The 13,976-nt window shown below is 29.8% G+C and overlaps 1 protein-coding gene across 5 annotated transcripts in view; it reads left to right on the forward strand.

The window, feature by feature from the left end:
- LOC107455284 (uncharacterized) overlaps positions 1-13,976 on the forward strand; it is a 79,318-nt gene that overhangs the window by 40,775 nt on the left and 24,567 nt on the right. For all 5 annotated transcript variants that reach the window (XM_043046951.3, XM_043046950.3, XM_043046952.3 and 2 more), the window contains exons 4-6: positions 759-849; positions 11,781-11,855; positions 13,720-13,802. In XM_043046951.3, the coding sequence (XP_042902885.2) occupies positions 759-849; positions 11,781-11,855; positions 13,720-13,802 (249 nt within the window). The remainder of the gene's footprint in view (positions 1-758; positions 850-11,780; positions 11,856-13,719; positions 13,803-13,976) is intronic.

Below are 13,976 nucleotides of genomic sequence, written 5' to 3' on the forward strand. Positions count from 1 at the left end.
TTACATTTTTTTTCTGCACAAAACCTGTAAGACTTGAACTTACAAAGGTCTGTAGAAAAAATGTACAAGGAATATGCGATGAAAGTTATAAAGTAAAGGTTTGAAAGTTAGTACAATTTACTTTTCTTCACGAATTTTTTCACACTTTTTTTCGTTGTACTATTAAGATTTCAAAACTTCAAATTACAAAAAATGTGCAGAAAAAAGTACGATGGAATAAAAAATTCTTATGTTCCTTAATTAATTCATGAATGTTAAACTTATAATAAAAATGATAATAGTAATATTGTTAACTACCCTTAATTTTTCGCTTCCAAAAAAAAAATAAATAAATAAAAACGTTCGAATTCGTAGGCACGTCGATAAAGCAAGGATAAAAAGAAGTAAATGTAAATATACTGTTTTTTATCTTTTTTCAGAATTTTTCCTTCCAACAATAAAAACCAGCTATTATTCATTCAGGTGCTTAAAATAAGAATAAAATCACGATAATACAGAATGTCATGAATCGTTTTTTCCCGTCGTGTTTGTCATTCATTCATTAGGAAATACTTGCGTAACAGAATAATAATGTAGATGTCATATTTACTCAGGAACTCCTGAAATGTTGTTACCTATGCCGATATTTAATTGTTTCACATTTAATTCTTTAATCCTCTTAAGTTAATAAAGTGCAAGAATTCTTCAAAAATACTTAAAGTTAAGATAGAATTTTTGAACTGATTTATGTATTTTTTGATTTGTTTTTTAATTATTAGGTCAGATAAAGAGAGTGTGAGCCAATCACTGAAAGAGGAAAGTCGAAATTTGTCTAGAAGGAATAGCAATATTCACCGATATTCATTACAGGTGAGTAATAATTTATCACAAAAACTCATTGGTTATAAAATTAAAAAGTAAAATGTAAAACTTAATGTTAACACTTAACTAATGTTAACACTTAACTAATGTTAACACTTAACTAAATGTTAACACTTAACTGTTAACAAATGTTAACAGTAAAATGTTAACATTTCTATTGAATTTTCGTATTTAAATTTTTTTTCGTATAATTTTGACCATACCTTCATATAAATAAATATAACATATACATAAATGTAAAATAATTTTACGATAATATGGGGCCTCACTAGCCTAGATGTCTCGCCGTTCCGCCGAACGCTCTGTAGCTAGAAGGTAGCGGGTTCGAATTCGGCCACAATCCTGGATGTATCTTTGTGATATCCTTCTCTAATTTGAGCTATCTTTTATTTAACCTGAGATAGACTTCTAAACCGCATCTGTAATGAGCGCTTAAGCCTACATTTATGTGTGTTTAAATAAACTAATATAAATAATAATTAGACAATGGAGAAAATAAAGTAAGCAAACAAGCAATTTTGTAAATTAATACGCCTTAATAACTTTATAATTCTGTAAGAAACTTTTTTCTAATGTCATATACATTTTGAAAAGTTTTAAAAGTCCTAAAAATTATAATTGTTTTTTGATGAGCGTTATGGCATTCGAGTAAATCCATCCATTACGAAATTTCTCCCTCTATTTCTCATGCCCGTGTATTTTCCGGGCTATAGTGTTCAAAAGTTACACGTCAAAAATATTAAAACAATCTATTCCTTATACTCAGAATCATGTCTATCTATACACCAGATGGCAGAACTAGATTATTTATTACGTGTTTAGAGATAACTAGTTTATTTTAAACTATATATATATATATATATATATATATATATATATATATATATATATATATATATATATAAACTATATATATATATATATATATATATATATATATATATATATATATATATATATATATATATATATATATATATATATATATATATTGTTTATACATTTAGTTAAACATAGTTTGCGTGAGTAAAAAAAAAGGACACTTTTTCAGCCGTTATTTCAAAATTAGACGACCATTAGAAGATTAACTGTGATGAAATGTCACGAAAAATTCATTTGTAAAAAGGGTTATGAAAGTCTATTATCCCATAAATGACTGGAAACTAAGAGTGTTCTATGTATCCTGCTGGCCACAAAGTGGATTGATCGTAAGACACGGTTCCCAGTAGATCACCGAAATCAAGCATTACTGGTAGCAGTCTGTGAGCGGGTGGGTGACCACTTTGCGAGAATAACCGAGGATACTCTGTATCGGGCCTGTCGTTAAACTGTTCTACCGTAAAGTGCTCGACTTCGCCCTCAGGGTGTTGAATTTCTAGAGCGGGGGAGCCTTCATCTCCGTAGAGGGTCAAAATTGTGATAACATGTCTTCGGATAATCTTCAGGGGTGTTCCCCGGACTGTCCACAATTTTTTTAAGTGATGAAATAGCACCAAATGTGGCCCAGTATATTGGATACTGGGTCTAAAAAGAACACTAAAAATGCGTTCGTGGAATGAATTATAATTTGTTTATACCAAGTCGATGCTTTCGGCTGATATCTATTTTTTGATACTTGCCGTGTTAGCAGTTACAATAAATAAAGAAAAAGAATTTTTTTTTAAATTTTTTACTATGATAAACAGAACTATCTTGTTTAGATAAAATAAAACCTAACACCCAGATCGAGACAACCGGCAAAAATTATAAAAGTCGTAGTAAAAGATTGAAGCAAAAAATTATTTATACTAATTCTGAGACATGTAGAAGGGTGAAAACATTTGGGGGGGGGCAAATAATTTTTAGAACATATCTGATCATATATATATGATAATAATGTAATTCTGTTTCTTGAAAAATTTAAAGGGGTCCTGATTGTTCTGCTACGGACCTTATCTACCACCTAATTCCTATCTACCTAAATAAATATGTAAATTTTTAATTTTATAACCGTCGTTGAACAGCCGACCTATTTATGGGTTTGTGACTATCAATGTTCACTCCTTAGCCTTGTAATTTTGAACCCAATCCAGAGAACGAGGGAATTTCTGGATCCATATCGGGAGAAATTGGCCTAACCTGCAATTGCGTTACTTGGTGAGGAAAACCGCGAAAACATTCCACAGTTAGCCCCACGGCGAGGGGACTCTAACTCATGATCTGTAAGGATATTTTACCTCAGATTGATTTTGAATTGAATTTTTAAATTGAAGGAAATCTACCGAAATTCTTAAAACTGACCAATTAAATGCCTAAAATTACAATTAAATCGAAACTTTTAAAATTTCTAAAAGCCCTTATTACCAATTACCAACCATACATTCTGGTTTTAGGGCTTCTAAGTATGTATTCTTGTGTTACCACTTAATTCTTTTTTGGGGGGGGAAAAGAAAACGTTATGTTAAATGAACGCTAGGCTCAAACGGATTAAGTTTCTAATCGTTATGTTTTGATAAGGATGTTACCGCGACAGGAATGGCCGCTTAATTCTGCTCTCAAAATATGGTCATTAAAATATCATTATACTTATGCATTCTCAAAGAGTGTCTGTATTGTGATAAAGAAAATAATAGTTTCAAGCGCAGGAAATCGGTTTACTTTACATTATTGTATAGTGTGAAAAATTAAAAACAGAACTCCAGAATACTTATGATGGAATTTTTACGTACTGGGGCGAGCATTCTTAATAGTGCAAAGACCCTTATGAAAAAATCGAGGTATAAATGAGGTATAAACGAGGTATATTTTAAAGGTATAAAGGAGGTTGTTGTTTAAATACGTCGTAAAGGTTGAAAAGGGTGCAAATGAATACTTCAAAATCAACCTCAAATATACCTTAAATATACCTCCAGAGGTATATGTGTTTCAGCCTGAAGTATATTTTTTTACACTTGTGGAAGTATTTAGTCAACAACCTAAGGTGTGTCATTTTACACTTCAGGTTATTATAAATCAACCTCAGGTGTATTTTGTTCGACATCAGGTAATTGTTTTTCAACCTCAGGTATATAATTTTATGCTTGTAGAGGTATATATTTTTCAACCTAAGGTGGGCCATTTTACACTTCTGGTTGTTATAAATCAACCTGAAGTGCATTTTCAACAATTGGAAAGGTTATTTTTAATTAGCGCCATGTGTTCCATGTTCTACCTTAAGTTATTATTTCGTAACCTCAAGTATATATTTTTGTATTTTTAGAAGTATTAATTTATCAACCAAAGATGTTTTTTTAGCACTTACGAAGGTGAGGTGTTATACGGACCACCTAGTTTATTAATTTTTAGACTCACTATATAAAAAATATAATATATATATAAAGATATTATATATATTATATGAAGAATAATGTACATTACATTTTTTTCACTAGTAGAGATCATTTATCAACCTGAAATTTTTAATCTTAAACCTTCGGCAGTAATTGCTTCTTTTGTTAAGCTATAAAAGAAAGTTTCAAATGCATAATTCTTCTATAATTTTAATAGATTGATTTAAATCATCTTAAAATAACACTTATCCAAATTCTACAGTAGGTAAAAATTATTTATGGGAACTCATACTCGTATTTTTAGAAGATAGTTGTCTAAGGTGCTTGAATTTTTAAAGCTATAAAACTACAAATTTAAATAATTAGTCAGCTGAAATTCAAAGTACTTTTATTTAAAACTAAAATTTCACTTTTTTTAGAAACCAACAAAATTATTTAAATACTGTTTCGGTCTACATGTTGAAACTTGTAATTATTGGAACCTAAAAGAAAAAAAAATATAAATTAGTAAGAAAGTCATATTTACAATAATAGTGGCAGGTTTTAAAATATTAGAAAGTATTTTTTTTATCATTTAAATTAACTGGATGAAATTAATTTTCCTTTTCAGATAAATATCTTCTGCCATTTCTATTCAATCCTCGTAGCTAAAAAGCATGACATGTATCACAGCCACAAAATAAAATACACTGAAGACAGTATTACCATTAACAACATTTACAGAAATTCAAATATACAGGGTGTTTATAAAGTCTCGGACCCATTTTGATGTTTAATAACTCATAAAATAATAAAGATATATTAAAATTAATAACATAAATGGTTAGATAGACTCAAAAACTTTCATGAACCTTGTCAATGAACTTCCACGTGTGCCCCCTTCGTCGCACGGAGAATATCAAGTCGATAGTCAATTTCACGCCAGGTAACGGCAAGCATGTCGGCATCCACAGAGGCTATTGCGGTTGTAATTCTGACTTTTAGGCCATCAATGTTCGACACGATCCTCCTGTAAACATTGTCCTTTATAAATCCCCAAAGAAAAAAGTCCAGCGGCAGGTGATCTGGGTGGCCAAGGAATTGGACCTCCTCGCCCAATCCATCTTCCTGTAAAATGGTCATTCAAAGAACTACGAACGATGATACCCCAATGAGGTGGTGCACCATCTTGTTGCAAAAAGACATGTGGCTGAAGCTCTTCTAGTTGTGGAAATACGAAGTTTTCCAACATGCTAAGTATACGACTGATGAGATTGTCTTTTCTGTAAAAAAGAAAGCTACCTCTCGTGAAATTGACTATCGACTTGATATTCTCCGTGCGACGAAGGGGGCATACGTGGAATTTCATTGACAAGGGTCATGAAACTTTTTGAGTCTATCTAACCATTAATGTTATTAATTTTAATCTATCTTTATTATTTTATGAGTTATTAAACATCAAAATGGGTCCGGGACTTTATAAACACCCTGTATAATTCCAATCTTATTATGCAATTTTAACACTTTTTATTTTTCTATACATCTGTAACATTATGGTACTTGCAAGTTTAATAATTAGATTTCCTTCCCTTTCTTTTTTAAAAATCTTTAAATTCAATAAACCTAGTCTATATTTTTCAACTTTTTGTCAGACTTCATGAAACTAGCAGCTTTTTTTTAAATTTTTGACGCTGATTCTGAAAAGGACTTATGTTATTGTCAATCACATCAGAGTTTCTTAAAAAATAGTTATTTTAATAATTTTTAATCAATGTAATCAAGAATCTACAATCGTTTAATAAATTAAAATTTTAAAGTTATGTACCAATTTTTATTCTTTTTTTACACTCAATCGAATAGAACAAATTACAAGCGGATAAGGAGCATTTATTTTAAAGTTGTGAGTAATTTTGTGTGAGGAAAATGTCTAAGAGAGAATGATTTGAAATAATACTTTTAAAATAAGTTGAGTATAATATCTCCTATATAACTTATAATACCGAGCAGAATAAAACTAATAGTTAGTTGTTACAAACACTTGTTTAAATATAAATACACATCCCATAGGATGAAACTCAAAATAATGCATATTACTTTTAACAATAAATGTCTTTATTTGCAATTGATTTTATTCAATTCAGGATTAAAATTGCATACTATACTGACTTATTTCTAAAATATTTAAGATTTCCGAAATTCGCTCATTTTTGAAGTAGTGAACCATAAACAGCTGCATGAAAAAGTTCATAACCTTGAAACAAAATGTCATATAAACTTGAAATCGGATTTAATTTCATTCTGCCCAATATTCTAATAAGTAATAACAATCTGCTTAGTAAATAATTAACGTGGGTAAAATGCGAGAAAATAACATGTAGTGAAAATAGCAGTTTTGTGATCAAACATGAAGAAGTGAGCTAGTACAGTTACTAGTTTTCAATTATCAAATATCTAGCAAACTATTGTTATCAACAATTACATAAATTCTGTAGTTTATTAGGAGAGATTACTTTTTCTTTTAGGTATAAATTCAGAACTATATCCTAGGGCAGGGGTCCCCAACCCTATGCCCGCGGGCACCATGGCGCCCTTCGATCGGATTAGGTGCGCCCGTTGCTTGTGCCCAACGATAAAATACTTCAGTTCTCCATTTTCCCATAAAATGTTATGCAATATATTTTGCTTTTTCAATATGGATGATAAACACAACCAAAATAGAAATCGCCCTCCCCACAGATATAAGCACAAAGCAAAATATAGCTGACCACTCGCAAATTGCATATATGAACTCATACTTTGTATGTTTTGCAAGCAATTTGGTAATAATTTATTTTACTCAAGGATATTAATACTAATTATATTCATATGTTAAATTAATTTTTAAAATTAAATTTTTTGTGCATTATATGCAGTGTGTATTATTTCCTATGTCTACCAACTATAAATTTATCTTGAAAAAATAAATGGTGCCCGCCATTCGACCGATATTCTGGTATTTGCTCTTTGGTACAAAAAGGTTGGGGACCCCTGTCCTAGGGGAAGGCTGAGCAGTAGCTTGCTTGTCTCTTCTTCTGCGCCGCCGCGCATGTGCTATTTACAGCCTAGGCCATCTCAGTAATATCAGGGAACTGTGGATAAGCTCTGTAAATAATATATATATATATATATATATATATATATATATATATATATATATATATATATATATATATATATATATATATATATATATATAAACAATAATATAAACTTTGCAACAAATATCCAAACGATAAGCATACAGCTATAGTAGAATTTCAAAGCAAAATTGCTATTTTAAAAATCTTTCAATTTTCAATGATTTATTTATAAGAGAAATTGTGAACATTTTTCTCAATTAATCAGCGTGCATACTGCTACGTTAAAACATATACATTTAAGCAAAATAAAAAGAATAGTTCTATTTGACTGAACTACAAACAATAAAATATACTGTGCATAACCTGCTGTAACGATTCACCAGTAATGTTACCCAAATCAGTGACGAGAAATATTTCGGTTATTCTCTCTTATTGCTAAGCCTACAACGATAGCCTCTAAGAATATCCTCCAACTTGAATTATTTAAGATCAGGACGCATCGTTAAAACAAAAATAATAAAATTTAAGTTTCAAAATTGAAGCATATTTGATTAAAAGTGATAAAACTAAATTAATAAATGTCAAGCACACTTACCGAATTTCGAATAGACTTTCGATTGTCAACACACACGCCATTTGCCGGCTCGCATGGAACTCTGGGAAGTGAGTTAGTTAATATGAAGTGTACTTTAAGCAACCTTAAAACAAGCTTAGGTAAAAATAAAATGACTTCAACACCTCAATAAATACCTCACTCTCTTTAGTTGAAATCAGGTATATTTTTTATACCTCGTAATTACCTCACTCTCGTTAGTTGAAATAAGGTTGATATTTTTATACCTCATAAATACCTCTTTTGTTACAAGTGTAAGAGAAACAACCTCGTATACCTTAAAAATCATCTTATCAGTGTGGATGATTTGAAGTGAATTTAAAACAACCTCAAAATAAGCTTAGGTATAAATAAAATGACTTCATATACCTCAATAAATACCTCTTTTGTTACAAGTGTAAGAAAGTAAACCTGGTATACCTTAAAAATCTCCTTATCAGTCTGGTTGATTTGAAGTGAATTTTAAACAACCTCAAAACAAGCTGAAATATATATAAATCAACCTCGTACACCTTAATTACAACCTTTACGAGGTATAATTTTTATTGCTGTTTTCTCTGCAACCTTAAATATATCTCAAATATACCTCAAAACAACCTTAATACCTCAAAAATACCTCAAATCAACCTTAAATATACCTTAAATTTTCATAAGGGGATGTACCTTATTTGTGCAGACTTATTTGTAAATTATTACTAACTTATTTGTGCAGATATTATAATTTACCGTACTTTCTCGGAATATTTCCCCCCGATTTATTTGGATAGTCACAAATAGTCTTATTTCTTAAAAAAAGCGAAATGTTTTTCTGGTATATTCTTTTATCTTTTCTGGTATGTAGCAGACTTTAGCTAAGTCATACGATCTAGCTTAGACTTTCTTTTTAAATCCTGATTCTGAAAATTTTGATTATTTATGGATGATTGATGAAAATAAGATTTTATTTTTATTATTATTATGTTTTCCTTGCCTCAGTTTCATTTTCAAGATGCTGCTGCACATTTTTTTTTTAACCTTGGAACTTTGAACTAACATATTTCTGTTTTTATCTTATCTGTTTATTACAGCTGACGTTAAGTAAACTTAAGATTCGAAAAATCTTAATGTCAGCCGAAGAAAACACGTGTTTGTATCATATCCGGGGCACAAAAAGAATGATTCTATTTATCACACGAAAAAGAATATCCTAGAATGAAATGACAGCCTATCTTTTCATTTTTTTCAATGAATTCAGTTCAACTGTCTGAAGACAGTTTGTTACTGGGTAATTCAATTTAGAGCTTTGTGAATTCACTGTTGAAATAAATGAGGATAAATTATTTGATTGCTGAATCATTTGATTAGCGAAGTAGATGTTTCTTCGCCTTGTTGTAAGATCCTGTAATAAGATAATGAGCAGCCACTGAAATATAGAATCATTTTTCAAACAAAATAAACGTATCTTAGCAACTATCTCCGATTTAATTTGCGATTTAAGAAAAAGTATTTGCAGCTGCTCTTTCTCTTACCCATCAGTGCCTAGAGCAGGGATGCCTTCTTCAAATTATTTTATGATGTGGTGGAGAGTTTATTACTAAATTATGCAAAATTTTATAATATTCTGAAAATATTTTAAAAAGACCGGGATCCTGTTCTCAAAAATTAAAAAGATGCTGTAACACAAGTGTTTCATTATAGAAATTTATTTAGCGAAAACAAGATGATTCCGTTTACCATCATGAATTGATAATATAAATATTTATATTTATGTTATCAATTCATCTGAAATTCAGGGTTATTGAAGCTAAAGAATAAAGATAACAGAATGAAATATCCACTTCGTGTTGTTATAAACCGCTATATGTACCCACATTTGTGCATTCCCACCAATATTTGAGGTATTTACGAAGAGAAGTTTGTGATTTAAAGCAGATATTGTTTTGTTTTCACCGAAAGAGGTTTTACAATGCTTTTATCAGAACTTGGGAACGCAATTATTGGTTTAGCTGACCTTTTATATACAGTGCGCAAAGAAAAGTACCACCCTGAAGAACTTTTGATCTAATGATCGGATCTTCACGTTCCAAAACTCAATCTTCATAGTTCGAGGGGGTAAACTTTAATAAGCCAATTAATTAATGCTAACGATATTTTAAGTTGCTGAATCAGACACAAAAACGTACTTTCTAGGATTAGAGATTCCGTTTTAACGACGTATTCGGATTTCTGACCCCCAAAATATAGGGGGTAGCCACAATCTGGGAAATATGCTCCCCATGGTTTGGTCAGGAGAACGGTTTAAAACTTGGACTCTTTCATGCGAATGTCGTAATTTCTCAAGAACTTTTAAAACGAATTGTAAAATTTTTGGATACAATTACAAAATTCGTTTATCCAAAGCTAGCTTTACTCAAAAAAAAAATTTTTTTTTCAATAAATATTCAATATTTTTAATTATTTTATTTAATAATGGTCGAAGAAATTTTTAACTGTAAGGTATAAAATTTTTTACATCATTTTAAAGAATGTAATTTTACATGGCAAAATGCAAAATTCGTCAATTAGTTTCTAAGAAATCGAATTTTAATCATACAATTTTTTTAAAATTCCATTTCTCAGGAACTATTCGACCGATTGTGCTCAAATTATGCGTTCATGCGCGACTACTCCGTATATTTTAGAAGTCAGAAATCCGAATCCGTTAAAAAATAGTTTAATTTATTCAGAGAAAGTACGTTTTCGTGTCTGATTTTGTAACTTAAAATATCATCTGTACTAGTTAATGGGCATATTTGAGGTCCCCCTATCAAACTATTGCAATTGAGTTCAAGAACGTGAAGATCCGATCTTTGAAATCAAGGTTTGTTACCACTTGAAAAAAATATTTCTTATAGCTTTATTTTTCTCTGCAGTTGGAAGTTGGGCTAATGCATTAATTAGAGTTGGCAGCATCCTGAGAAAATTAAGAAATATCTATTGAAAAATTTTGTGTTAGAAAATTCGAAGGCGTACTGATTTATTTTTCCCATTTAAAATTTTCAGAAAAGAAATTTCTAAGTTTTTATCTTGGAAAGGTAAAATGGCGAGTATTTGAGTATTCTTTTAGAAGCTTTACTGTCATTTTTTTTCGTTTTCTCAGGAGTCTGGTAACACTAACAAGAACCTAAATTATACGTAATTAATGCCAAAGCTCTCAAATTTTCGCTTTCATGTTTATTTAAAGATTGAATCGCCAAATCCAATTTTTTTCAACTTAAACTCTAACTTAAAAAATAGATGTAGAAAAACTCGTAAATGATTTAAACGTCTTAAAAGTTTGCGAAAAATCGTCTAATGGTAGATTTTAACTTATTAGTATCAATAAAGGGCCTAGAAATGGCAAAATATCTAAATATTTTAAATAGTGTGGCTTGGAATTGCAACTAAATTATAATGAATAATTTTTTGTTTTAGCAACCATTTTAGTTTCAAAAACTTAGAAATTTTAAATTCTAAACTTCATATTTTCATTATCGAAATTTTGTTGTCCTTATTGTGTTATGAATTCTTTCATAAATGAAATTTATAAATTATTTGTGTATTTTAAATATTATAGAAATTTCGAAAATCTGACTTGTTATTGTTTTATAATGAACCCTTCATGTACTTTGTTAGTTAATCTGAATAGATATTCTACTGACTTGCCTTCGTGGATGTCTTTTTGGAATTAGAGACTAAAAATCATTTGTATGTCATGGAGAGAAAGATCGCGAAATCCTACCTCAGTTAGCTTTTGCAAACGCACACGATCAATTATTATTTCACCCTAAAATAATCTGAGTATCGAATAAACTTAAGTATTAGAGTAGAGTGCTGAGTATTTTATTTATATATTTTCATTTATTGCATTTTATCATTGATGCCACGTTGCATTCTTTGCAGATGCCTTTCAAAGAAGTTTCACGGGATCTGCAGGAACTTCAGCTGTCTATAAAAAAAGCCAAAGAAATGAGAATCGTAAGTTATAGATTTCCCATTATCGTAGGGCTTAATGACTCGTTAAAGAAGTTCTTTAAGTGTCGCAAATTAATATTATAATGAGAAAATCTTTAATCAAAATTTGACGATTCATTATGAAGGCCAATTCGAAGAAAAACGTGATTGAAAGCAACAAAACCAGTTTGATTGACTGATAAAACAGAGGAAAAATAACAAAGAGAAAGTAGTTAGATACGTGTGATATAGTTTCTAAGTGTAATCGAATGTCGAGGTTTTTAATTCTTTCTTTACTGTGATTAACAGCTTGATTTCTTCACGGTAATGATTTGATCGATTATAAAAACGTTTTAGCTGGCATTTTCCTCTTCAGTAAAAATATTAATTTGTGAGCAACATTAAACAAAAATTGGGACTTCTATTTAACAATAATTGTGACTTATGATAAAAAAAAGCGTTTTTCTTCCCACCCTTATGGGTGGGATGAAAAACGCTTTTTTTTTTAAATTCGAAATTTAATAATGAATTAATTTAACAGTGTTGAAAGAGTTCTATGTGGATTCAATCAAAATGGTCTCAAACATCTTTTGAATGAGAATATAATTTGAGCTTCCGCATTCATTTACATTTTATTATGAGATTTTCAGTAAGCAGGAAACATATATTTACTACATCTTTTACATTGTTATTCTAATAGTACGAAAGAGGTCATGGGTATAATAATTATATTATGGCTCTAGAGTCCATAAGGGTTTAATAAAACAAATATGGGTTTAATAAAACAGGAATCTAATACGCTATGGGTTTAAAAAGAAAATGTTTCTGATCAAATAATATCTTGATTTATTTTTGGTCAAATGTTATAATAGTTCTTGCGCTGTTTCAAATTTTAAAAAATTCTCCGGTGTATTGCTAATAAATAAATAAATATATATATTTTTTTTAATACAAGTTTTAAAGCTGTAGTGTAGGTAGAGCAAGCTCGCAGTTTTACTTTTTCATGTCTCTTGTCTATCCGCAACATCAGAGCAAAGAATCAGAGTCCCTCCTTGTCACGTGATCCCTCTCTTTCGAGGACTTGGACGGGGAAAAGAGAGAGAGAGAGAGAGAGAGAGAGCAAAAAACAACACATCATTAATCACTTAATTACTCAACTCTGGTGTAATATTACACGTCAATTACATCATAAAACCCTGTTTAACGAACGAGTAAAATTACTTCACATTAAATTTTTCTGATTGATCCACACAATCTCTATTTCTTAAATTATCATTTTTTAATTGCATTTGATTGTTTTTAAATCCAGGTAATCGGTCCGATTAATATATTAACTAACAATTGGTATATGAAATTATAAATTCTATTTCAAAAAATTCTATTTATTATCAGCAGGTATATGACATTTTCAGGGGTTTTTATCAATGAGGGAAAATTATATAAAGTGGTTACATCAATATGGGTAAACAATAACACAGCTGTTTTGGCTTTTATTTTAAGTTTAATATAACTAATCGACATTAGTTTTGAGTATACTAACTTAATTTTTATTTTAAATTAGGTAGTAACAAATAAAATAAAGCAAAGAATTATAAGCTCTTACCCCAATAAATGTATGATAAAATAGTTCGTATATCACTTGTTTTCTTCTTACCTTAAATTTAGCCATTCTTTAAATGTCACTTACCTGGTTCATCCATTCTTAGCTCTTCAAATGTATGCTGCCTATTTGTTAGTTAACAAAAGAACTTTGCTTTTAATAAAAATCAGAAGCTGCTTTTCAGAATAGCTCTTTCTTAGATTAATTGACTTAACTTTGTCTGAATCTCTGTGTTTGTAATTAGCAAAATTTCCTGCAACGTATTCAATATCTATTATTCTTTTTTAGTCGGCATCTAAAGAACTTCATTTATTACAAGAGCTTCTTTCTAAAGACACTCATGAAGAACATGAAATAGTCAATGAAAAAAAGTAAGTCTTGTTTATTTTATTGTTTAGAAAATTGTAAAAGTGTAAGAAAAGTGTAAGACGTTAATGTACGCAGCACTTTTATTTCATTACTTTTTAAACATGTTCAATGGATGCGAAAACTTCGTAAATAAATTTTGTATGAAAATTATATTTTATTCTGCATAAAATATGCTC

The sequence above is a fragment of the Parasteatoda tepidariorum genome, chromosome 2 (assembly GCF_982258835.1).
Source record: "Parasteatoda tepidariorum strain Cologne lab strain chromosome 2, Ptep-v5.0, whole genome shotgun sequence".
Taxonomy (NCBI): Eukaryota; Metazoa; Arthropoda; class Arachnida; order Araneae; family Theridiidae; genus Parasteatoda; species Parasteatoda tepidariorum.